Source organism: Cydia pomonella, chromosome 25 (genome assembly GCF_033807575.1).
Source record: "Cydia pomonella isolate Wapato2018A chromosome 25, ilCydPomo1, whole genome shotgun sequence".
Taxonomy (NCBI): Eukaryota; Metazoa; Arthropoda; class Insecta; order Lepidoptera; family Tortricidae; genus Cydia; species Cydia pomonella.
Genome location: NC_084727.1, coordinates 9,194,249 through 9,221,067, shown reverse-complemented (window position 1 = coordinate 9,221,067; position 26,819 = coordinate 9,194,249). Strand labels below are relative to the sequence as shown.

At 36.7% G+C, this 26,819-nt stretch overlaps 2 protein-coding genes across 2 annotated transcripts in view; one reads left to right on the top strand and one right to left on the bottom strand.

Annotated features, from left to right (window-relative positions):
* LOC133531734 (ionotropic receptor 25a) overlaps positions 1–8,498 on the top strand; it is a 32,197-nt gene extending 23,699 nt beyond the window's left edge. Inside the window, exons 15-19 of the mRNA XM_061870113.1 lie at positions 1,235–1,325; positions 1,816–1,977; positions 2,328–2,401; positions 3,443–3,620; positions 4,561–8,498. Of these exons, the coding sequence (XP_061726097.1) occupies positions 1,235–1,325; positions 1,816–1,977; positions 2,328–2,401; positions 3,443–3,620; positions 4,561–4,687 (632 nt within the window). The 3' untranslated portion in view covers positions 4,688–8,498. The remainder of the gene's footprint in view (positions 1–1,234; positions 1,326–1,815; positions 1,978–2,327; positions 2,402–3,442; positions 3,621–4,560) is intronic.
* A 2,021-nt stretch (positions 8,499–10,519) lies between these two features.
* Positions 10,520–26,819, bottom strand: LOC133531735 (complex I assembly factor ACAD9, mitochondrial). Its single transcript, XM_061870114.1, has 10 exons — positions 25,595–26,819; positions 22,266–22,489; positions 21,090–21,251; positions 18,143–18,286; positions 17,072–17,222; positions 14,938–15,089; positions 14,022–14,137; positions 12,903–13,060; positions 12,060–12,131; positions 10,520–10,764 (listed from the first exon to the last, which is right to left on the bottom strand). Exons 1-10 carry the CDS (start codon positions 26,026–26,028, stop codon positions 10,551–10,553), a joined length of 1,827 nt encoding a protein of 608 aa, XP_061726098.1. The 5' UTR covers positions 26,029–26,819; the 3' UTR covers positions 10,520–10,550.

The following is a 26,819-nucleotide window of genomic DNA, read 5'->3' as shown; positions in this document are numbered from 1 at the left end:
GGAGACCTTTTCAGTGACGCTTAATAATAAATTGATTCTGTCGTCTCATGTATTAGGTACCTAAACTTAGGCGTTTTCTGAATAAATTTCTTCTATTCTATTCTTCTATTCTATTCTATTCTATTCTATTCTATTCTATTCTATTCTATTTTATTCTATTCTATGAAGCGATCAACATCAAAATCAAAGTGACTTGGTAAAATTTAGTTGGAAAACGTTTTCTCTCGAAATGGAATTTCATAGAAAAAGTACCGTTATTTCACTAGGATCGCAAATCTATTCTTCCCTCTTAAATTCCTTTCACATTCCGTTCACTTCACAAAATATCCCTTTTTCTGCAAGTTAATTCAAACGGCCCGATTCCAAGAATGATTAAGACACGTTTAAGATCTTGGAAAGATCTTTAAAAGATCGATAACTAAACGACATGTCAAAATTGACGTTCATTTCGATTCCGCTGTGATCCCAATAAGATCTATCTACGATATTTCTAACATCAAAGTGACATTGGTAGCCCGAATCGAGCTGCTTCTGTCAATTATACCACATACAAACGTATCTAAATGAGAACTTATCTAAACTAGAACTTATCGTTATCGTATTGCATTCTTCGAATCGGGCCGAAAGGGTCAAATGTCATCAAAGAGACGTTTTGCGAGTCAGTCAACATTTCACAGCATTTACAGCTACAAAAAACGTACAAAAAAATATATTATAGATTTTTAACGTTTTTGGCAAAAAAAAAAAAAATTGGGAAGGTACAAGTTTTTATCGCTGACTGTACTTTTCTTTCCACAGGCAACTGATACTCATCGAGACAATTCTAAAAACCCCGAACACAATTAGATTTCGTTGTTTCATCATAGAGTTCCTATGGCCACCTCCTGTCTCCATCATCAGATCAGCTCGATAGTACTATATTAGCATTGCATTGTCACCCGACTTACATAAGTGTGCAAATATTCAGCTCAATTGGAGATAGGGAAGTGGGTCAAATTTAGCTTCCAATATTTGACCCACACATACATACATACTAAAAGGGCAAGTTAAATAAAAGCTAAAAATAAAAAGGCTTGATGCCATCGAGCACACTTTATAAACTGTCTTCTAACCCCATGAATCTCTGCAATGACTGGTCGTTCTCCGTTCTCATCCAACGATTCTTGCTGTAATCCTTAAATCGCTATGAATTAACATTACTTGTTACGTTACAAGACTTATTGATTTCTTTCAGTGCCTGTTCCAGACGCTAAGACCGGGTTCCGACAGGTAGACGAGCATACGGATGCCGATTTTGCTTTCATACACGACTCCGCCGAAATCAAGTAAGAATCAAATCCTGTATCTTTTAAAGCCGATGAACTGGTTTGTCATAAATGTTATAGAAAGGAACCGCATTTTTATACCCTCAGGTACACTACTGGTCAAAAGTTTCCTTCAATCTGTCTGTGCTGATGTCGAATTTTGTTTCCAACTGGTCTGTTACTGTTTCCAGCGGTGTATTTCATTAGTCGGTCGCAATTTCCGAATATTTCAATTCCGAAGAGCTCATTCCGTAATATCTTATAGACATGACGGGTCGGAATCCCATGAAGGTCCGGTGAGGGCACCCTCATGAGCTGGGCAACCCCATACAAACAGCAACACACTTAACTGTTCATCGGTGGACCTTATGCCTTTTGTAATAAAGTCCATGGTGGATGGACAGTTAACAGTATGAGCGATGGTACTTTGCATCTGACGACCGACGCAGAGAGATTGTGTTATTAGACGACTTTGACGTCCAAAGAATTAAAGCGATTGGGCTGTTTTTAGATACGAGGTGACCCTGAACTGCAACCTAACTGAGGTTGGCGAGGTATTTGCAGAGCAGCCTTATGCCATCGCCGTGCAGCAGGGCTCCAGGCTTCAAGAGGAACTGTCCAGGGCTCTGCTGGACCTTCAGAAGGAGCGACTATTGGAACAGCTGGCTGCTAAGTGAGTTTTAACTGTAAGCTAACTGAGGCGAGGTATTTGCGGAGCAGCCTTACGTCTAGCATGCAGGCTTTAAGAGGAGCTGTCCAGACCTTTACTGAATCTGCAGAAGGAGCATTTATAGCAACAGCTGGCTGCTGAGTTCACTGCGAATATTGAAGTGTCTGATCGCCAGCAGGGTTCCAGGCTGCAGCAGGCGCAGAGCATTGCTGGAGTTGTAGAAGGAACGATTTTAAGAGCATTTAGCTGCTAAGTAAGCCAGCATAATTAGGAAACGATTGCATTGTAATATTGTAAACAAAAAAAAAACATGGTACTTTGAAAACAGATTTAATGGTTAAACATTTTTTTAGGTACTGGAATGAAACAGCACGACAACAATGCCCTGATGCTGACGAGTCTGAGGGTATCACTTTGGAAAGTTTAGGTACGTGAGAAATCTGAACTTGTAAATCGAGTTGACAATGTACGTATAAATTGCTTTTGAAATATAAAGTCAAGATCGGGTTCTACGTGGCAAAAATAGGAATTACCGAGGGCTAACATCTACAGTAAGACTAATAGCGAGCTATGGAGTCGACATTAGCTATAAAATTCAACTCATATTCATACTCATACTCATTCACTTATGTAAGTAGTAATTTTAATTTTACAGGAAAAATAATGTTTGTAAACAATCCTTTAATTTTGTCTTTCAGGACATAAATATTACGAATAAAAAATAATGACCATTCTTAATATACTTACATATTATTATTATTTTTTAAATTCTCTTTTAATATCCATATTGTTCTTTTTTAATGAAATTTCGTACTATAATCAATACAAAAAGTAGTAATTATTCTTATTTTTAATATTTATATATTCAAAGACGTTACGAAATTAAAGTATAGTATATAACTCGTCAAAGTTCTAGTTCTTAGTTATAAAATTAAAATCACTTATTAAATAGATGAATGAGTATTAATATTAATTGAATTTTATTGCTAATGTCGACTCCATAGCACGCTATTAGTCTTACCAGGCGATAAAAACTCCGATGCCTAGTAATAAATGATTACGCGCCATATTGCTTAATTTTTATTGGTACTAAATAATTTTTCATACTATATTGAAACTGTCACATAAGAATAACAGCGCCCTCTTGACAATGATCATCATATTCTGGTCGGGCTTTACATTGTACAGACCTAAATGGTAAAACGGTTACATGTTTCACCAATACCGAGCAGAATTTCAATCATTTTGCCAATCATAAATTTGGGCCTATTCGGGTATTTACCGCTGACATACGCGCTTTTTTTTTTAAATATACTAGGTCGGTGGGAAACAAGCATACAGCATACCTGATGGTGAGCAGTCTCCGTAGCCAATGTACGCCTGCAACTCCAGAGGAGGTCGCATATTTAATACTTACTTGTTTTTTTTTGGACTGTTGTATTAAATAAAAACTTTTTCTGTGCTTCAGGCGGCGTGTTCATAGCGACTCTTTTCGGCCTCGGTCTCGCCATGATAACCCTGGCCTGGGAAGTTTTCTACTACAAACGAAAAGAGAAGAACAAAGTACGGCAGGAGGATGAGGAAACTAAGCCCAAGAAGGCCTTCGAGAAGGATCTAGAGAAGAAGATTGCTGGTGGTGTAGCCAGGTATTTTAAGAGTCCACAGCAACTTTTAGTAGTTCGTACATAACCAAGTTTAGTAGGTAACTGGTTACGAACAAGGAAGTTAAGCGTATAAAAGAGTTGCGACTGTTAACTTAATTGAGGTTACGAACTGTGAAATTTATTTGTTGTTACGTAACTGTGTTGCGAACAACATTCATTAGATGATTTTCTTTGAAACCATGGAAGAGTTTCCAAAACAATATGAGTTTTTGACCATTTTATAATCATTAGTTTCGTTTAATAATTATACACCGTGGGAACGAGTAACCCGACAGATTATAAAGGTGTATTCTTGACTGCATTTAGAAAAAAATTTAATACAAAGTTTTCTGAAAACGGTCTTGCTTTAGAGATAATGACAAATCGTGTGAAAATTTGTTTGTGTAAACTGCCACTATGTGACTTGGTTTAGACATAGTTACTAAAAGACATTACAGAAAGGAAACTCGCATAATTTATCTGTAAAGAAAAAAAACTTCTTTTTCGTTGTAAATTTTACTGAAGCCGATGGTCCGGGGTTCGGATCCCGGTAAGGGCATTATTTGTGTGATAAATACAGATATTTGTTCCTGAGTCATGGGTGTTTCCTATGTATAAAAGTAAAAGTATATATTTATCTATACATATACGTATGTAAATCATCGCCTAGTACCCATAGTACAAGCTTTGCTTAGTTTGTGGCTAGTAGGTCGATCTGTACCAAAAGATTTATTTATTTATTTATTTTCACCAAGATGTAAAAATAAATAACGTTTCGTGTGTAGATAATACACACACACGCACACACACACATATACACACATACACACACACACTTGCTCCATATGACCTCAGGAATGCGTGGTTAAAATCTGTCGGGTTTTCTAGTTTCCAAGGTCAGTTGTATAACCTTAAATACTTTAGGTATTTATATTGTTCGCAGGCTGAGGAAGCGAGACAAAAAAGAGAAGAAAGGGCAAGTGACTATCGGCGACACGTTCAAACCGGTGTCAGAAAAGGATGGCGTTTCTTACATTAGTGTTTATCCCAAGACCGAGTACAAACCGTAGATATAGGGAGCGTGCATGAACTATAGGAGGCAGCACAGGAGCCGTCAAATTTTTGGCGCGAGGCGTAAATGTGATGTTTATTGTTCCGATGTAGCCCACAAGATGGCAGAACCTACTATGCACAAGAAAACACGTGACGTGTACATGTGCATGTTTATGGTTCCGATTCAGGCCACAAGATGGCAGACCCTCCAACGCGCACGGTCTCTATAGTCAATATAATTTTAACCATGATATAATTTATTATTTATTTTATTATTATTATTAATTTAGTAGCGGATATAGGTAAAATCGAAGTGAGCTAATTCTTAGGATCTAAATAATTATTACAAAACAATAATATTTTTTTGAATAAATGAAGGAGTAATCTGTTTCTATTTAATAACACTTGACCAAAAGAATTTGAAATAGAGGTGTATTGTCAAAGAAAACTTTGTGGTGACGTAAATTTACTGCCATCTTTCGGCACATAATTAAAACTTTTAGAACGCCATTTGACTTTGATCCTTATTTTTTCACTGATATGTGTTCAATTTGCTAAATATCAAAAAGTGGCGCCATCTAATAGATCAAAGGCCAAAGGTATAGCACATCGTTTCGAGCGATGACGCCATAACCTTAAGGTAGTGTCCGGTAAGATGGCGCCACTTTTTGATATTTAACAAATTGAACACATATCAGTGAAAAAATAAGGATCAAAGTCAAATTGCTGTCTAAAAGATTTAATTATGTGTCGAAAGATGGCAGTAAATTTACGTCACTAGTTTTCTTTAACAATACACCTCTATTTCAAATTCTCTTTGCACTTGCATATGTCGGCGGCCGATTGTGATATCACGCAGATCGTAATGTTTTGACGACAGTCACATTAAACCAACAAATAGGTAGAATAGGTTCGTTAGGTTGCTTCCGATGCCCGAGGGGCAAACTGTCCAGAAATAGGAGCCCCGAGCAGGGCTCCGTCGACTCAGGGAACGAGACAAAGATTTTCACGTTTTACGATATGCCTAGGAATCTCACAATCTGCCTGATCTTACGATCGAACGCAGACAATAAGATAAAAACTGTACACCAAAGCACTTAGCATCATACAGAGTGTCCGACCGAAACATTATTTTTGTCGAAACCAAAGGCTCGGTTTTGGCTCTAGTTTCGGCCGAAACCGAAACTTTTGTAGACATGTTAAAAACGTTATAAAAAATCATAAAACCGCTTTTATACACATATTAAGACTGTCGACCGTCTAGTGGCACCCTCATTAGGGGATTTATGTTTTCCAATAAATCAATTAATTTCAGTTTATTAATATTGTTGTCCTATTTGTTTCCCAACGTTTGGTGTTGGCTAGGGAATGCAATAACCGGGCGTTTTTCATTACCGGTAATTTACCGACGCGAGGTCCCACTAACCGGTTAACCGGTAAATTACCGGTTATACGTTTATGAAATAAAAAACATTGATTTTGCATTATTATTGATTGTGTCCATTTTCGTCAGTAACCTTTAAAAATAATCAACAGCACGTTATAGAAACATCGACAAAACAAAATAATGAAAATAAACTATAAACATTAAACAAGATATATTTACTAATCATATTAAATAAAAAATCAAACATGTATCATTTCAAAGCGAAATGAACTTGTACATTAAATAAGTAACATCAAACTTTTTTAATTCTTTAAAAATCGCAGTAATCAAAGGGTAACAAAAATTATAAATAAAGAGGGACAGTCGTCATTTAAATGTCATACAAGTTTGCATTTACACATCTATCAATATAATATTGTTATTAAAGTAACTAAAACCGTAATCAACATTCATTAAAATCTAGTAAATATAAGAAATAAAAAATTAACAGCAAGATTAGTTTCATATCATTTTAACACTAGTTACTTTAAAATTGCACTTTAAGAGGCCGTTATCGATTTTAGTCGCAAAAATGTCAAATTGATAGATTAAGCGCATGAAATTGTACACCTTTTGTTAACTATTAAAAATAACAAGTACTGGTTTCTTTTAGCACGTCTTGTTATCTTTGATTATATTTTTTTTTTTTTTAAACAGACTCAATTAGTAATGAATTTTTTTTCTGATCGACGTTTAGGTAAACGCGCGAAAAGCAGTGATTTTGTCAATCTTATTTGTAAATTTCGTTAAGTTTGGACTGCTAAAAATGGTAATTTTGTATTACACATATCCTGTACTTCAACTTTAATAAACTACATTTTTGTTACTATAAATTTGAAGTAGTGTAAATGAAAGTTAGACGAAATAAATTTTCTCCAGAAATTACTTCAAAATAAGTGACAATTTCTCTGAAAATTGACTTAATTTCAACGTAATTTTGATACTTAAACAATCTACAACATTTGCTGAAACTGTTCTTATACATCATTTTGTATAATTTACTACCATAATTTATATGAATTTTTAAAAACTATCCCTTCTCGTCACCTATTACCGGGGATGCACGCTTGCGACCTCATTATTAAAAGGCAAGATGAAAAAACGTGCTAATAGAAACCAATACTTGTTATTTAGATATTACGTAACAAAAGGTGTACAATTCCAAGGACTAAATCTATCAATTTAAAATTTTTGCTCTAAAATCGTTACCGGGCTCTTAAGATAGGAGTTGGAATCAGGAACATGTCATCATCAGATCATTCTGTTAATTAGAACCAGCGGTAGAAAATGTTCTTTCGCATTCCACACTTGTCGGACACTACAGACTAAAACAAAGGACACTGAACATAGTAAGGCGGGTCGGGTAGGGGTGGCGAGAAGGGAAAGGGCGAGGGATTAGCGACCACTCATTTGTCACAAAACATTGCTTCCTAGTTTCACTCCGACGAGATCATAAGATGCAGAAAAGTAAGTATTTTAAGTGTCTCTTCGTAATCGTAAACCGTAGTAATTGTTTTTTTTTGTAAGTACGAAGACATAGATGGGCTAATTCAACAGGTTGTTACATTTTTATTTGCCTATACAACGTTCGGTAAATTCCCGGTTACGGCTGGAAATTACCGGTATTTTACCGACTGTAATATTGGTCAAATTACCGGGTAACCGGTTAACCGGTTAACCGGTTAGCATTCCCTAGTGTTGGCACAGTTTAGTTTCAAAGTTTTTTTTTTTTTTTTTTAATTTATTTGAATCAAAAGAAGATTACAAAAAGCCTTAAACTACTAATCTGCCAAACTGCAGTACAGTTTGTTGGCAGAAAAAAAAAACTAAATCTACCCTCCATCAACTAGTATTGTAAATATTAATAACTATAGCCGTTTTTGCATACGTATGTATATTGTAAGAGGTACAGTCAAGGTATTAAATATCGATACGGACATAGTGCCATAAATATGTATACACGACCTTATTGCCTATATATTAAGGTAGTGTGTACATATTTTTGTCACTTTGTCCGTATCGTACCATTTCATGGCCGAAAGGTACGGCCGTTGTTCGGCCGAAATCGGAACTACGGCCGAAACTGGCCGAAACTGAATCTTCGGTCGGATACTAAATAGTCCACAACTGCAAAATATTGCTATCAGAGACAAATACAACGAAATAATGAAGCTGCTACCATAATTTTAACCTTTTGACCGCCAAAGACATCATATGATGCGCGTGGCTACAGCCCAATATCAACCTTCATGCGTACCGACAAGGTTCACGATTACGCGCCGCGTACGATAGGTGAGGCGTTCAAAAGGTTAAAATGCATTTGCCGTAGGACTTAGCTCATCTTACATAATACAGTAAAAATTATATTTGCATAATAACAAGAAATATAAAAAAAAAATTAACCTGTTTTTTTACTTACCTAACTACCTAAGGATCCGGGTACGTCCTTAAACTACGTCCAAAAGAGAGGTATGGGCATCGTGAATGTAATCTCGTTTTGTGTGGTAGGGCACAGCACAACGGATGTCATTCCAGATCTAGAGCAGAGCCCAACTGGGGAAGTACCTCCACCTTACAGAAAATCGCAGCCAAATAACACTAGACCCTACTCATAGTGTTGTGTTCCTGCCGGTGAGTAAGCGCGCATGTAACTCCTCTGGGGTTGCAGGCATACATAGGCTACGGAAACTGCTTACCATCAGACGGGCGGTATGCTTGTTTGCCACCGACGTAGTATAAAAAAAAATACCTTCCAATTTTATTTATCAATTTTAAAACACCGAAAAAAGTGCCATCAGTTCCCGAGAATTACTTTTGACACATTGGGTACCTTTTTAGCATATAACCATTATCAAAGAAAATATGAAATAGAGCTGGATTGTTAAAGTAAACTTTGTAGCCACAGTAAATTTACTGCCATCTTTCGACACATGATTAAAACTTTTAGAACGCCATTTGACTTTGATCCTTATTCTATCACTGATTTGTTTTAAATTTGTTTAATATCAAAAGGTGGCGACATCTATTAGATCAAAGGTCAAAGGTGGGTATCGAAGCGTTGCCGCCATATCTTTGGCCTATGTTATAATCATGTGTCGAAAGATGGCAGTAAATTTACTGTCTGCAAAGTTTTCTTTGACAATCCACCTCTATTTCAAATTATCTTTGCCATCTACTCCGGTCCACTGGCTGCCAGTACTAAGCCAATACTAACCCCGCCTCATCTCCGACGAGCTCAGGCTTTGAAGAGAGAAGTGGAGAAGATTCTGAAAAATCCAACGTTACCAGCCCATAAAGAGTTCTGCTACCCTCCCCCACAACGTTTGGTCTCTCGAAACCCACCCTGTGCTATAGCGCCAAGCCTAAGCGATTTTAACATCTTGGACCGGTGGAAAGATGAATGGTCTACTGCTACGGTCGGAAAAGATGACCTCTATCTCCCAGATCCGCCGAGAAAACCAAAAGGGTTCCATCTACCTCGAAAGATCTGGTGTCGTCTGAACAGGTCATGGCCGCTGTAATTATTTCCAACATAAGTGGGGTTGGAAGGAGTCTCCCCTCTGCGAGTGCGGCGAAGAACAAACCATTGAGCACATATTTCTGCGCTGCCCACTTCACTTCTATATCCTCTTAAGGCCCAGCCATAGAAATGAAAAATCCAAAATTTGCCACTGGAATTTGAACCTATAGTGCACGGAATACAGTAGATTTTATTTTGTTTGAAAATTGCACGAAACAAAACAAATGCAACTCTGTCCTAATTGAATATGATTTAAATTTCATCAAACTGAATAAGTCCTATAGGTAGGACCTTGGGCCTTACGAGGATAATATATTATTATATAATTATTTAATTCGATTAGATAAATTAAAAGTTGATCGTCATCTCATCAATAATCTAAGGCACTTCCTAAAGCAAAGAGAATAAAGAAGACCTCTTCTTCTTAATTACCTTTGTCCTAAAGGCTGATTTTCAGAATACTTACGAACCATGCTACACCCGCAGCAACTAAAACCAAAAAGAATTAAGAAGACCAAGAGTGCTCACTCCATACAACGGTTTTATTACCAAAAATACTATTATTTTCGTAGTCTACATCTAGCGTCAAGTAGCGGAACTCTCAGTACTGCTACTCGACAATAGATGTCGTGGCAAACAAAAAGTTTAATGCTCAACGATTTTCCGCTAATATTGTAAATTTAACTAGATTTACTGGAACTCAATTTTCAACTCCTACGCGACATCTTTTGTCCAGTAGCAGTACTGAGAGTTCCGCTACTTGACGCTAGATGTAGACTACGAAAATAATAGTATTTTTGGTAATAAAACCGTCGTATGGAGTGAGCACTCTTGATCTTCTTCATTCTCTTTGCTAAAATCTAAAAATTGGAACTTTTCAAAGTTTAATAAAAAAACGTTAAATAATAATTAACAACATTTATTCTACTACATTCTACCAAAACACTCTAGTAGTTGCCTTTTCAACCACAACGGATTTAGTATCAAGTACCCTCTTCCCAAACTGGAGCTTGAAATGATCTAAATTGATGAATTCCCCGTCATCCAGTTCTTTGATGAGTTTTCTCACTCGATCTCTGGATTGTTCGACGAAGCATGCGGCTAGCTTCATCTCTAGTTCGGCGTTGCGGACTCCAATACAGTACGATCTGACAAGGCAAAGATATACAACGAATAAATTGCATATACAGATTTATTTATTTATATTTGGATTTGACGACCGGTTTGGCCTAGTGGGTAGTGACCCTGCCTACGAAACTGATGGTCCCGGATTCAAATCCTGGTAAGGGCATTTATTCGTGTGATGAGCATGGATATTTGTTCCTGAGTCATGGGTGTTTTCTATGTATTTAAGTATTTATAAATATTAATATATTATATATATCGTTTTCTAGGTACCCTCAACACAAGCCTTATTGAGCTTACTGTGGGACTTAGTCAATTTGTGTAATAATGTCCCATAATATTTATTTATTTATTATTTATTATTATTTATATATTTAAACCTTTGGGAAACAAACAGGCAAAAACAACACACATAGTTAATCAGATTACACATTTACAAGTCAAACAGTTTCCACTAATGAGTAATAACAATTATGTTGCTCGGAGATTAACATTAATATTAAAACATGCAAAACTCAAATAACTCTAACTGTTGAAAACAATATTAAAAATTCAAAATTCAAAAATTCAAAAAATTCAAATTCAAAATTCAAAAATTTATTCTGCAAGTAGGCCTCAAGGGCTCTTTTACAAGTCAATACAACATTTATACTAACATCATATAGTGACATGAAAAATACATAACAACATTTATAAATACAACAGCCAATACCTGGGTAAACATTACATTATAATAATCTTAAAATAAATAATTACTACAATACAATAGAGATGTATTAGTCTCTATGGTTAAAAAATTGGCAAGTATGCTGAAATATACTAACTAATCAATATTATTATTAGCTGTACTTTTTATTGGAGTACTAGTACGACAAAGTTAATTGTAAATAGGTTTGAGGAGCGCAGACGCCTTGCATACAAAATCGGCAACAATAAACGCAAAAATCATAGGTTTATATCTAAAAATATTACATATGATTAATTTAATTTAATTTTTTATCGTGGCTTAATGCCGGATAGGTCTGTGCCTTCGATGCCTAACCTGTCAAAGAATGACAAAATGGCGGACGAATGTTTAAAATGACACCGTATTTAAGAACTATTTAAAAACATTGTGTGGAGTAAGAATCCTCCAAAACTCCAGGAGTAAGAATATTGCAAACTCGGGTCTTTAATTCACACCAGCCTGCGGCTGTCGTGAATTAACACCCTCGTTTCTAATATTTCACTCACCCTCTAGTTGTACAGTGTACTAAAAGAGGTGAGCCCAGAGGCTAAAATCACGAAAATATACAGATGTTTATAATATTGACAATACCTTGAAGCTCTAGCGAGGACGGCCGTCATAACTAGAATCTCGGTCGCAGCCTCTGCCAATCTGTTCAGTTCACTGCAACAAAAATTTAATCTTGTTCAATTCCATATAAAATTCATCATCAACATCATTATATCAGACTTTTATTGCTCACTGCAGAGCATAGGCCTCTTCTAGGCGAATGGATAAATGAATGAATTAAGAATCAATTAATTAATTAGAATTTTCGGTGAATGAAAACATCGTGAGGAAACCTGCACACACCTGCGAAGAAATTCGACAAAGGTGTATGTGAAGTCCCCAATCCGCATTGGGCTAGCGTGGGGACTATAGCCCGAGCCCTCTCGCACATGAGAGGAGGCCTGTGCCCAGCAGTGGGACGTATATAAGCTGAATTATTATTATTATTATTTAAGAATCAATGGATAATAAATGGAGGAATGATTGAATGATGAATAAACGAATGAGTGTATGAGGAATGAAAATGAGTGAATGAGGAATGAACGGATGAGTGAATGATTGAGAGTTAATGAATGAATGAACTCACGTGAACGCCTCCCCCACTTTGTTTCCATGCCGCCCCATGATAGTTTCGCACGCAAATCTTTTTCTCAGTAGACTGTATTTTAGCTGCTCGGCGGCCGGTCGAAGCGACGAATGAATGAGTGATGGGATATAAACAAATGAATGAGAGTGCTTGGATGATGAACGAATAAATAACGGATGAATGAATGAATGATGAAAAGACGAATGATTGAAATAATGGTGAATGGATAAATGGATGATTTAAGAATCAATGGATGAATGGATGGATTAGAGGAATGAGTGAATGAGGAATGAACTCACGTGAACGCCTCCCCCACTTTGTTTCCATGGCGTCCCATGATAGTTTCGCACGCGAATCTCATTCTGAGCACGCTGTACTCCAGCTGCTCGGCGGCCGGCCGGAGCGACGGGTGCAGGTGCTCCGCCAAGTACAGGTTCAACTTGGGGTCGTCTTTCTCCTGATAAAAATATCATGGCATCTGTCCATTGTCCACAGTAAATTCGATTCAGGTTCGTTATAGTTGAAATTTAAATTTGCAAAAAGGTAAATTAAGCAATCGTATTTTTTTTAACCTTTTGAACGCTTTTCCACACGTGTCAAGAAATGCCATGGACGCCAAAAAGTGTGGTGAAGAGCGAATATGAAGCTTAACTGACAGTAGGAAAGTCGCTTTGACAACGTCCGCCATAGCCTTTCTAATGGTCATTGGCGTCGCGGGCACGACAGACGATGACCGTTTTAGTGGTCTTTGGCGTTGAAAAGGTTAAATAATAATAACTTTATACAAAAAAGAGCACGTAAGTTAATGAACACAGTACACATTAGTTCGTACAAACAGGACAGTATGGATTTTAAATCCGCAGCGTAATCGGCTCTGCATACAAACGTAGTTACGTTCTCATTTCACAACGACTAGCTAGATTGCCCTGAAACTTTGTACTTACAATAGGATAAGGTATATCTATGTCTGTAATTAGTTTATGTAGCTTATATAATACAGCAAATTTAAGTTTTTCATACAAAACTTGTTTTTGCTGTATGGGAAGGTGAAATTCGGACCAGCTTGCTGTGGACTCTTAAATGGTAAGTTTCTATTACAGTTAAAACTGCATTTTTTATCATTTATATGTGGGTGGACATGTAGTAAAATTAAAAGTTTTTTTTGACACAAATTGACCAAGCCCCACAGTAAGCTCTAGAAGGCTTGTGTTGAGGGTACTTAGACAACGATATATATAATATATAAATACTTAAATACATAGAAAACACCTATGAGTCAGGAAAAAATACCCGTGCTCATCACTCGAATAAATGGCCTTACCGGGATTCGAACCCAGGACCATCGGCTTCATAGGCAGGGCCACTACCCACTAGGCCAGGCCGGGCATCTATTATCCTAAGTTTAACGCAAATGCTACCTGATGCCTGTTGGCGAACACCTTCTTGACGATGAAGCTGGGGTGGAACAGAGGGTTCCTAATCTGCTTTATTTCTTCTGCCATCACTTTACCGGCATGGTGGATACCGTTCAGTGCTAAAACGTACATAATTTATGATTTTAATACATTTGATACATACATTGAATAGGATCAACATATTTTCATTATTATCTAAGATATGAAATAAAATAAATATATAATAATGGAATGTATAAGCATCTTTGGACACAATCCCCCCCCCCCCCCCCGCGCGGACACATTAAAAAAACAAAAGTAGTATTTTTTTATTAAATATGGGTCGGAAAGGTGTTTAAATCTAGAAGAAATAGTGAACATTAAAATTCTTTGCGAAGAGGCCTTCCAATACAGACTTACCAATGAATATATTGACGCCATCTCTGTTCTGTACCCTGAACGTAAGCAGCCACATATCTTCGAGTTACCGACTGAACTCTGTTTGGTTCTCCAATGGAGAAATAGACAGCAGCAAAGAGAATTTGAAATAGCGGTGGATAATCAAAAAAACTTTGTAGTAGCAGTAAATGTACTGCCATCTCTCGGCACATGATAAAACTTTTAGAGCGCCATTTGAATTTGATCCTTATTCTTTCACTGACATGTGTTAAATTTGTTTAATATCTAAAAAGTCAAATGGCGTTCTAAAAGTTTTAATCATGTGTCGAGAGATGGCAGTCTATTTACTGTGGCTAACAAATTTTCTTAGACAACCCGCCGCTTTTTTTTTTTTTTTTTTTTTTTTTTTTTTTTTTTTAATATAAAATAAAATAATACATATATTTAAACAAATATAGAATACACACAAGCCATAACAGTTTCCACTTATAGAATAATAACATTCATTTTAAATTTTCTTTAACAGCAGGTACAGACTTACCAATGAATATATTGACGCCATCTCTGTTCTCTCCCCGGAACGTAAGCAGCCGCATATCTTCAAGGTACCGACTGAATTCCTTTTGGTTCTCCAGTGGAGGAATAGACAGGAGGTCCAGACTTCTGGCAAGCCCGGTGGACGCTATGAAGTTTCTGAAAATAACAAGCATAACATATATTAACGGTTTTTAGGGTTCCGTAGCCAAATGGCAAAAAACGGAACCCTTATGGATTTGTCACGTCTGTCTGTCTGTTCGTCCGTATGTCACAGCCACTTTTTTCCGATACTATAAGAACTATACTGTTGAAACTTGGTAAATAGATGTATTCTGTGAACCGCATTAAGATTTTCACACAAAAATAGAAAAAAATAAACAATTTTTTTGAGGGTTCCCCATACTTAAAAATGAAACCCAAAAATTTTTTTTCGTCAAACCCATACGTGTGGGGTATCTATTATATTGAGGTTTCTAATATCATTTTTTTTATAAACTGAATAGTTTGCGCGAGAGACACTTCCAAAGTGGTAAAATGTGTCCCCCCCCCCTGTAACTTCTAAAATAAGAGAATGATAAAAATAAAAAAATATATATGATGTACATTACCATGCAAACTTCCACCGAAAATTGGTTTGAACGAGAACTAGTAGTTTTTTTTAATAAGTCATAAATGGTACGGAACCCTTCTTGAGAGAGTTCGACTCGCACTTGGCCGCTTTTTTCGATCCACCATATTTTTGGAGTCGGTTAAAATTGTACCTGCGCTTTGTCAGCCGGGCCATAGAGAAATAAGGAAGCTTAGACAAAGATAATTAAGAAGACCAAGAATGCTCATTCCATACAACGGTTTTGTTACCAAAAATACTATTATTTTCGTAGTCTACATCTAGCGTCGAGTAGCGGAACGCTCAGTCCTGCTACTCGACAATAGATGTCGCGGCAAACAAAAAGTCTAATGCTCAACGATTTTCCGCTAATATTGTAATTAGAGTAACCGGAACTCAATTTTTAACCCACGCTTACTTTTTGTCTTATTATTTTTGGTAACAAAACCGTTGTATGGAATGAGCATTCTTGGTCTTTTTAATTTTATTTGGCTTAGAGTAGGTTCTCACTCAATACATAGCTTTCCTTACTTAATAAATAATACGCTGTGTGGAAAAACTTATTGACCGAGCGAAAGCGAAGGTCTCCCGTTCAGCTTAGGCAATAATACCTTCGTATGTCGGCTACGACTCATATAAAACATCTCGGGACTCGTAAATAACGTGTTATAATTTTATACGTATCTATATTCAGTTGTCAGTATTTTACTCAAAACATTAGTAAAGAGTCGTTGTATTGACTATCCGTGATTGGCCGGTATTGACAGTTTGTCGACACGGCCAATCACAGACAAGTAAGACTATGACGTTTTTTACGTTGAAAGTTTGAACCCGGCATTCGTTTCTCGACAGTCGCAAGTGACGGTTGTACAATAGGGTTGTTTCCATCTACAAATCTCAGGGCAGAATTGTATCCCAATAAATTCTTTTGGATTATAAGAACATGTTAAACTACTTTTAGGGGACCTGTAATGACCATATTTTTGTAAATATTGATTTTAAAATATCTTTTGGCACACGTCACGTGACCAATCTAGAAACGTCTTTGAAGATTCTGATGACGTCACAACTCTCGGATTGACACTGTTGACAGTTAGGCGATAAACAACAAATGACAAATGTCAGTTGACAGTTCGTATCTTCTACGTGTGTATGTAGTTATGTGTCAAACCGTAAACTGTGACGTCACACAATTTTCAAAGAGCGTTTTGGTCGCGAAAGCATCTGTCAAAATATATTTTGTTAATTTAACATATTTAAAGCCGTATTTAGTATAAAAGTTGAATTTTAGGACAACTTTTAGTTAATATAGAACGTAATACAAGCATTACGAAAAATTGGAAACAACCCTATTGTTTAAGTGAGGTGTCATATTAAATAAATCGTTTTTGCCAAGTCTGTTGTGTGATTTCACGTCCAAAAATCATATACTGATTGTTAAACCAATCCATTTGTTTACAAACGACACATTTTGCACACTTGCATTGAAATGTACTATTTTAGAATGATAACAAAGAAAAAGAAAATATACCTGCACATAGCCATCTCCATCTCGGCGTCAGGATTAAGATATCCGTCTAGCAAGCCTGCTGTAAAGTATTCTGCACTTTCTGAGGCATATATATCAAGTAGCGTGGATCCTATGGTGGAGCGGAGAGTTGGCATCTCGGACAATGGTTTGCCTGTAATAAATAAATAAATAATAATATGATAATAATATGATAATGATATGATGATGGCCTAGCGGTAAGAGCGTGGGACTTGCAATCCGGAGGTCGCGGGTTCAAACCCCGGCTCGTACCAATGAGTTTTTCGGAACTTAAGTACGAAATATCATTTGATATTTACCAGTCGCTTTTCGGTGAAGGAAAAACATCGTGAGGAAACCGGACTAATCCTAACAAGGCCTAGTTTACCTTCTGGGTTGGAAGGTCAGATGGCAGTCGCTTTCGTAAAAATTAGTGCCTAAGCCAAATCTTGGGATTAGTTGTCAAGCGGACCCCAGGCTCCCATGAGCCGTGGCAAAATGCCGGGACAACGCGAGGAAGAAGAGAAGAGAAATAAATAAATAATAATACAATACCAATACTCTTTTCATCAGACTTGCTCGAAAAAGATCTTATTTCATGCAGGACAAAGGGCTATTATGTTCCCGCGGGAGTTATGGATTATGAAAAAAAAGCTATACTTAACTCCCTAGGGAGTTATAGCTTTTAATGATTTTTTTACAAAAATAATACTTTGCAGTAGATACTTACAATCTGGAAAATAAAGTGTTAAACAATTTATTAATCAGAATTTATTAAAAAAAAGTCATGTATATAATAATAAAAAGCTTTTTTGAAAGAAAGAAAGAAAGAAAGAAAATACATTTATTTATGACAAAAACATGTTGACTAACTCCCACAGTAAGCTCAACAAGGCTTGTGTTGAGGGTACTTAGACAACGATATATATAATATATAAATGTTTATAAATACTTAAATACATAGAAAACACCCATGACTCAGGAACAAATAACACTCAGGAACAGGAACAGGAGCATGCCGAAAAACCGATGTATGCTCGCTCTGTGTGGATGTGAACCCGCCTAATAACGTACCGTTAAAAACCCGGTCTCTGATGTAGTCGATCGCCGCCAGCATGGCGCGCTGGAGGCTGCAGCGACACAAGGTCGCGGTGTGCAGCCGCGACGCACCCAGGATTTGTGCTAGAGCCACTTCTGTTACTTCATCGAGCGGCGTAGCTGGAAGAAAATATAAATAGATATAAATAAATAAATATTATAGGACATTATTACACAAATTGACTAAGTCCCACAGTAAGCTCAATAAGGCTTGTGTTGAGGGTACTGAGACAACGATATATATAATATATCAATATTTATAAATACTTAAATACATAGAAAACACCCATGACTCAGGAACAAATATCCATGCTCATCACACGAATAAATGCCCTTACCAGGATTTGAACCCGGGACCATCAGCTTCGTAGGCAGGGTCACTATCCACTTGGCAGGTTAACAGGGTTTTTAGAGAGGAACAATTTGCTGCAACCGGAGCAGTACGGATTCAGAAAAGGTCATTCTACAGAAATGGCATGTTTCGAGTTTGTGAAGCATGTGTCAGAGTGTTTGAATAGTAAATCACCTATAGTCTCCTTATTTTTAGACCTAAGCAAAGCTTTTGATTTTGTTGATCATGGTAAACTTCTCGCGAAACTTGAATGTTATGGGATTAGAGGAGTAGCACTTCAATGGGTAAAAAGTTATTTGTCTAATAGGAAACAGTGTACTGAAATGGTAAAGATTGAAAAAATCAAGAATACTTTTGTGAAGGTTAAATATAGATCAGATTTTCGAGAAATTAAGACTGGAGTACCTCAAGGGAGCAATTTGGGTCCCCTTTTATTCTTGGTATATATAAACGACCTTCCCTATGCTATTCCCCATAAGTGCATATTATTCGCGGATGACACTACAATACTAGTAAAGGGAGAAAATATTCTATCATATGAAAATAATATTAATGATGCCTTGGCTTGCATAAATAAGTGGACATTGCATAATAATTTAAATATAAATAAGGCAAAGACATTTTTTATTCAATTTCATTCATATAATAGTAAGCCATTGCAATTAAATGTTAATTATAATAATTTTTCTATATCAAGTTGTGAAAGTATCAAGTTTTTGGGATTATATATTGACCAGCATCTTAATTGGAAGGAGCATGTTGATTATGTCTGCAGCAGATTAGATCGATTCGTATTTGCGTTGAGGAATCTGAGTGAGACGCACAATTAATGCTGCGGCGTCGATGACAGCCTATTATGGTTATGTGTCCTCGGTGCTTAATTATGGATTGCTACTTTGGGGTAACTCTGTAGATGCCGAAAGAGCCCTCCTGTTACAAAAGAAGTGCATCCGTGCAATAATGGGAGCATGGGTGACAGATAGCTGCCGGCCACTTTTTAAAACATTAAAGATACTGCCATTACCATGCATGTATATTTTAAAAGCGTGTCTATTTGTAAAGGATCGCCCAGATATATTTAAAATGAGATCCGAGTTCTTCTCAGGAACTCAGAGATCTCAATATCAAATTCTAATATATCAGCCAAGATGCTACAAGGCTATATACAAAAATAACGCCTATAATATGTGTATCCTACTATACAACAGTGTGCCTGTTAATTTAAGATGTCTAAAAAAAACTCAATTTAGGAAGAAAATTACAAGCTTTCTATTAGAGCACTGCTTCTATAGTGTCAAGGAGTTTATTGAGCACAATCATGCAAATAATTAACATTATTATTAATAATCCAATATAAATCTTATGTAATGTAATGATAATGAACCAGTGTTATAGAATGATAATCAACTAATGTAATGTTATGTTTTGTATTGATATTAGTCCAATTGATGTAATGATATGTGCTATGCAATTTTTATAGTCTAATCTATTTATTGTAATTGTTATTGCATGCAATTTAATTAAATTTAATAGTATAGTTACATTGTGTTGGACTAAAAATTATTGTACAATAAAATTTGCGCATCGTTTAATTACGATAGAATACTGTACAATATTCTACAAGAACATCCTGTAACTATAATTAAGTATTCTTGCAAATAAATGATATTGATTGATTGATAGGCCAAACCGGTCGTCAAAAGTAATTTTTAATACAAGCTTTTATCGTTGACTGTACTTTTCCTTCAATTGAGACAATCCTGACAAAAACAGAATAATTAGTAATTAGATTCATGCATAATTTTTTTTGAAAGATGTCAATCGAATCTACTTCCCGTGAGATTTAAATGTTTCTAATTAACCTGATATCTATTGTACCCCAGAAACTTACAAATGAAATGAAAAAAGTAAACGTGGCGCGCGCAGCGCAAGTGTAAACGCTCCATACAAAAAGCGAGCGTCATCTCGCCCACGGCTGCGCCAAAATGTGTGCATAAGAATAATGAAGAATAAATATTTCGCTATTTACGCCGTAAAAATGCTTTAATTATATAGATGTCATACATTTGTTTTGTCCTTATAACACAAGGAATCTGTTGGAGGTGTTTTTAAAATACATGTTTTTATAGAAATCCGTTAACTCAGGGATATGGGTAAGTACGTTTAAAGAAACTAGGTGGGATAGTTAATTTGCAAAAAAATATTTATTTTTAACTCCATTTCGGAGATAATCAATAATTTATTTTTATCTTATAAGGCCCCTACGAGCGTGTACCTTAGGTTCTGTTTACATATTGATTAGTGTTTAGTACGAGTGTGTACATTTGCTACTAAACGTAAGTACTATCTCGGACGATCGATGTTCGAAATGACATTGATATGTCACAGTTTTCAATTGTTTGGTTGAATTAAATGTACTGCCCGTGTTACAACAATGCTATATGCAACATTCAATTACTTTTTATAAAAATAAAAAATATATAAAACATTTTTGTTTGAAAATTAACTATGTTGTTTAGTTTCCTTAAACATACTAAATAAAACACGGTGTAGAATGTGATCTTCAGTTACCTGGTGTCTTCTGGAAGGTGACGAAGTCCCCAGTAGCCGTCACGCCCGCGGCGCCAGGATGCACCAGGAACGCCCTGATCCTGCCCGCTTCAGAGCTTCCCAGGACTAAGAAGTAGCCGGTCGTGGCACTGCAGACTTTTTCACCAGAGATCCTCCATATCTCTAAAATGGTTTAATGGTGCCTTAGAAAATTAATTACTACATTATTAAAATTAGTTTTGTGGACTAATGTTTAAGGCAAATCGTGTGGATGTTTTGGATCACAAATGCTCACTTATGAAGAATAACCGGGCAAGCACCTGTTTATTGGGCATATCCTCAGCAAACCTGACACATATCCCCAAAGTGGCCCTGGCCTTGAAGATGTCTGGCATATGGAAACATACTTATAGGTAAAAAACTTAAGTAAGTCACCTGTTGTATCTAGTTGTGACGTGTTCGAATAGACATTTGTTTTGTTTGTGTGTGTCTTAAAACATGTATTGTCTATTCGAACACGTCACAACTACATAGAACAGGTGACTTACTTAAGTTTTTTACCTATACTTACTTACTTCGCTGGCGCGATGACCCAAAATGAGTCTTGGCCTCCAACACAAGAGCACGCTACTTTTCTCGGTCCAATCTGCCTCCACTCTATCCGCCCACCGATATTTAGGATGACCAATAGGACGGCGTCAAGTTGGTCGACCTAAGTAAGCCCTCTTGACTGCCCGATCGTCACCCAACCTTTCGAGATGGCCAAGCCAACGGAGACGATGTGCTTTGGTTTCACCTATTATATTCGGCTCGGCTATTAGTTCTTCTATTTCGGCATTCTTTCGAATCCTCCAACTGCCATCGTCTCTTTTGACAGTTCGCAGAATTTTCCTTAACACCTTACGTTCTGTGACAAGAAGGCTGGTCTCCTCCTTGAGTGTTAGTGTCTAAGCCTCCCACATCAGGATGGGGCGGATCACGGTCTTATAGATCCGTAGTTTAGTGCATCTACTATGTACTATGTAGGTATGGAAACATGGTCGCCCTAAATTCACTTGGTGCCATTCCGTAGTGCAAAAGTTGGGTGTACCTACTAAGGATGGGGTGGGGGGTGGTAAGAGGTTACCCATACTGTCCAGGACCGAAGAGCCTTACACGCCAACATAGGGAAATAGGATGAAAAGAAGCTGGTTCTACCTTGCCCATCCATCTCCGCGATGGTCCTAAAATCAGCCTGCGATATCCTCTCAGCTAGCTTCTCCTTCACACAAAGAGAAACTGTATTCTCTCCGGCGACCAGGTCGTCCAGGATCTGCCGGAACTGCTCAGATCGGAGACCGGCCTTTAAAGCCTCCAGGGCTACCCAGTGGTCGCTCAGCTGCTGGGCCAGTTGAAGGTCTGATGATATTGTTTCTAGGTACCTGAAGATAGCAAAATATCAATTATTTAAATATGGATTGGGTAAATCCACGGTGACTCACGTTACTTTGTAGTCACTATTCCTAACAATCTTGTCGTATATTTGAGATCAAGAGCTTTCTACCTCGAAAACTTGATAATAATATCACAGAGTACATTACTGCGAACGAATTATCGAAGTACTTTTTCTCCAACAAATTATGGAAATTGGAGAAAAGTAGAAAATAACTCTGTGACTCACGTTACAAGAAATGGACACGGAGTTTTTCGCCTTTTGTGTTTATTGATTTCCCTTTGATTATTGAATGAATTTGTTTTAACAAAATAACAACACAATGACATAAATAATCAAGCTTCTTTAATAGTTAACCAAATGAAATCAAAGATACACACTTATTAAAATAAACTATAAAACCTCACGAACTCACGTTACAGCGATTTCGTGAATCACGTTACTTGCGACTACCTAGAATATTTTGATATTTTTTTATCATTTCTAGCAAACAAATAGCATATTTTTTACTTATTATTATTAGAATTAGATAAAATAAATTGTATAAAGGCTATAAATTATATTTTTTTATTCAGCTAGTGGGTTTATGTCATCTTATTTTTCCATTTCGGTATAAATAAATAAATAAATAAATAATGTATAATTTGGGGTTAATAACCTGGTTTTTCTTTTACACCTTTGTCGAATGCTTGAGATATTTGTGCTTTTTCCAACTTACCACACTGCCAATACATTATATGACACTTTGATATGCCAGTGACGGCAAGCCTATGTTTTTTCTTATACTCTTCATACGTTCCTTCGTCTTTCAGCTTCTGTCTTCTTCTTTTTGCCCTTTCTGCCGCTGATAGAGGCATTGTAGCTCCAAAATACATTAAAATATTTAGTTACTCTCTTTACAGTAGCAATAACGCGATTCACTGTGACTCACGTTACAAGTATCTCAAGTCAAGTATTTCTTTAAAATAACACTTTTGCGGAGAAATAAACCGCGAGAATGACATCATCTAAGCCAAATCATATACACATAGTTCAATATAAGTTCATTTGTCCAAAGCTTCAGTACAGTAAATGAAAAATATTGTTTTTTGCGTTACTCACGTTACTCAACGACATGCAATTTTCATTCTCCTCTTACATAATTTTCTTTCAACTTATGATAATTGTAATCAAAGTACCGCGTGAATAATTTAATAGACAACAGATAAATAAAGGTTACTTACCTCTTCTTTGCGTAAAAATCAATTAAAGTCGTAATATTTATAATCACTTATTTTACGTTCGTAGTTGATTCCGCAAGCAGCACTTACAATGTCGGAAATTATGACAACCGTTGACTTATTATTGACTTAAGGTTATAAAATTTGTTCTGCTACCCTCATTTCTTTATTCTACATTCAGACACATTCTAAATTCAATAGTTTATTTTTTCGTTGTCATGTCCGAGTTACGCGGAAAGACCCATTATCCAATAATTTTAAGGAACAATTTATATTAATTGTACTTTACACAAATGCTCATTTAAAGTATACTATTGGACATAGTATAGTACTTGGAGGATTTAACAACTGGAGACACCTTCTCTGTAATTTTCTGTACAAAACAGTCTGCCAATTTTTGCAGGGGAGGGGCACATCAAATGTATGGCTATTTGTATGTAACATAGAAATAGCCAGGTTAGATAAACGTCAGTCCATACAATACAGATGACCATTGGCCAAGGTTTTCGACAGAGGGCTTAAGAGCTCTTAAAGGCGACTCCGGTTGTTAAATCTTCCAATGTTTAGTAAGTTTAGAAAATAACATGAACAGAAAAAAGTAATGTCATTGAAACTATTTACTTTTTTTATACCACAGCGGTGGTAGTGGGTAGCAGTCACATAGCCTATGGACGCCTGCAACTCGTGAGATGTTGAAAACCTGTACACTCCTTTTTTGAAGAACCCCTCGGGAAAAACTTGATACCTCGATTTTAAAATGCAATGTTTCTACATCTAAATAAATAACATTTACAGTTTATTGACCAGACCAGCTTTTCAGCTTGGGTAAAAAAGCTTTTGCTAGCTCCTCTACAGGTCGCGATTCTTAACCGATTCTCGATTTTTTAATCAATAGTTTTTGAAATGGCACAGTCATATATTTATTCAGTTTAGGTTCTGCTCAAGTGGTCTAATGTATGTTACAAATATTTGCATTCATATATACGAATATTCACATCATTTTAAGCATTTGCATCCATATTCACAATCGCATCAAGTGAAGCGAATGTTTTGCGATTGCACATAGGTTGTGTTACACATTGACTCATGTATGGGCAGTGCACACAAACTGTTATCAATTAAATTAAATGCATTTTTTTTTGTTTTTGCGTTATGACAGCATTTTTCAACACTTTATAACATCCCGTTCTAAGGTATAACAACTACATATTCTTTAACATTTGTATTCGCATTCATACATTAGCATCCTGGACATTCGGATGCACATTCGTGAATGTGAAGAATACATTCATGAAATCCCTAGTCTACGACTCACAGAGCCTAGTTTTATTTAGAACAACTAACTAATATTAGTTTCTTTTTTAAATATTAATATTAGTAATTTAAACTACTATTACTCCTGTTGCCACTGATTCTACTTATAATTGACTTACCATCCTCATCATATCACCCAATATGAGCCTCATAAGTTCCAAAAGCTGACATAGGATTGAAAATTAGACAGAATGGCCCACAGACCATATAAATAATAATATTTAATAGAGGTATGGGCATTGTGAATGTCATCTCGCTCTGTGTGGTTGGGCACAGCAGATATCATTCCAGATCTAGAGCTGAGCCCAACTGGGGAAGTACCTCCACCATACAGAAAACCCCAGCCAAATAACACTAGATCCTACTCATAGTGTTGTGTTCCTGCCAGTGAGTAAGGCTGCCAGAGCTCAACAAGGGTGCGCAGTGTTAGGGTCGGCAACGCACATGTAACTCCTCAGGAGTTGCAGGCGTACATAGGCTACAGAGACTGCTTACCATCAGGTGGACCGTATGCTTGTTTGCCAACGACGTAGTATAAATAAAGGTAAACTAAAACGTACCTTATACTCTCTGTAACATTCATAGCCAACCCACCGAGAGTCAAAGCTACAGGCGCCGCGTACATTTGATTCTGTTTCAACACTTCTTTACGCTCTTCTTTTGTTTTCTCCGGGTTCCCAAACACCGCCTGCAATCTAGACACTCTCTTGTCCAAGTCTGCACTGTCATCTTTGTTTAATATTTCAGGATAAGCGAGTAACTCCCGGTCGAATATAGATACGAATACATTCTTCATAAAAGGCGGAATGGCGGCTTTTCTGTTCTCCACGCGCTCTATAACCTTCAAATCCTCGAAGTCGTACTTCTCTTCTTGCACTTTAGGCTGCGATGCGTGCGTTGAATCGTAGTTTGAGGAAGATATGCGAAAATTTCTGAACACTTTTTTGCTGACATTTTTGTTGCGAATTGTGCAAATTGTACGAGCTATATTCATTGTCTCGTGATAAAAGGCACTTTTAAATGATATTTTTGGTTTGTTTTATGGATTTTACTTTACAATTACAAAATAACTCTTTCTATATAAGAGAAAATATTGTTCTTATTCGTGATTCCTCGGTTTTGGGTTTTATAATATTTGGAGGTTATAATGTCAATGTTGACAGTACTGGCATTTGACATATAATGTTATGATGCGTTCAGTATTAAGTAAATTTCGAGTAAAACTTTTCAGAAACCGTTAAATATAGCTATAACAGATGAGCCCGAATATTGTGTAATGTGCCGCAATGCTGTAATGCGCCTCCTTTGACGTGGCCAAAAAACCGTCAAAAAACGGGGGAACAGAGCGCGAAGATTTAAGCTGCGAAATCGACGCCACACGTTGGCGGATTCGCGCCGTGATTCACGGATGAGTGTGGAGGGCCCTTCATGGCAGTTATCGCTAAACACGTAGAGTCTGTTTGGAAAGAGAAGAGTCGTGGAATGTATTGGGCCCCATATGAATTAGGCTCTAGTGTGCATGGTGGAACAGAATAAATAATAGTAGTTACTACCGTACAGAAATGACACTTCCTACAAAACCGAAGTTTGACAGCGATCTTGCTTTTCTAAGTTGTAAGGCAATATCCCTTTCGACTATTTAGGTTTGTCAAAATTCAAGTCATTATCTTATCTGTGGTCGTGTACGCAAAGGGACGTCAAGTTGTGCCAACCCTAATTGCTCGGAACAATGCTGAGCCGAACGGAGCTGAGAATGACCGAGTGTTGGACCTGGGACGTCCTTAA

Bases quoted from the DNA above. Each gene is read 5' to 3' on its own strand.
- LOC133531735 (XM_061870114.1), bottom strand. From the start codon at position 26,028: ATGAATATAGCTCGTACAATTTGCACAATTCGCAACAAAAATGTCAGC. The intron at 17,223-18,142 runs GTACGTTATTAG...TATTTATTACAG, and splicing joins CAGAGACCGGGTTTTTAACG to GCAAACCATTGTCCGAGATG. The intron at 15,090-17,071 runs GTATATTTTCTT...TGTTATTTTCAG, and splicing joins ATGGAGATGGCTATGTGCAG to AAACTTCATAGCGTCCACCG.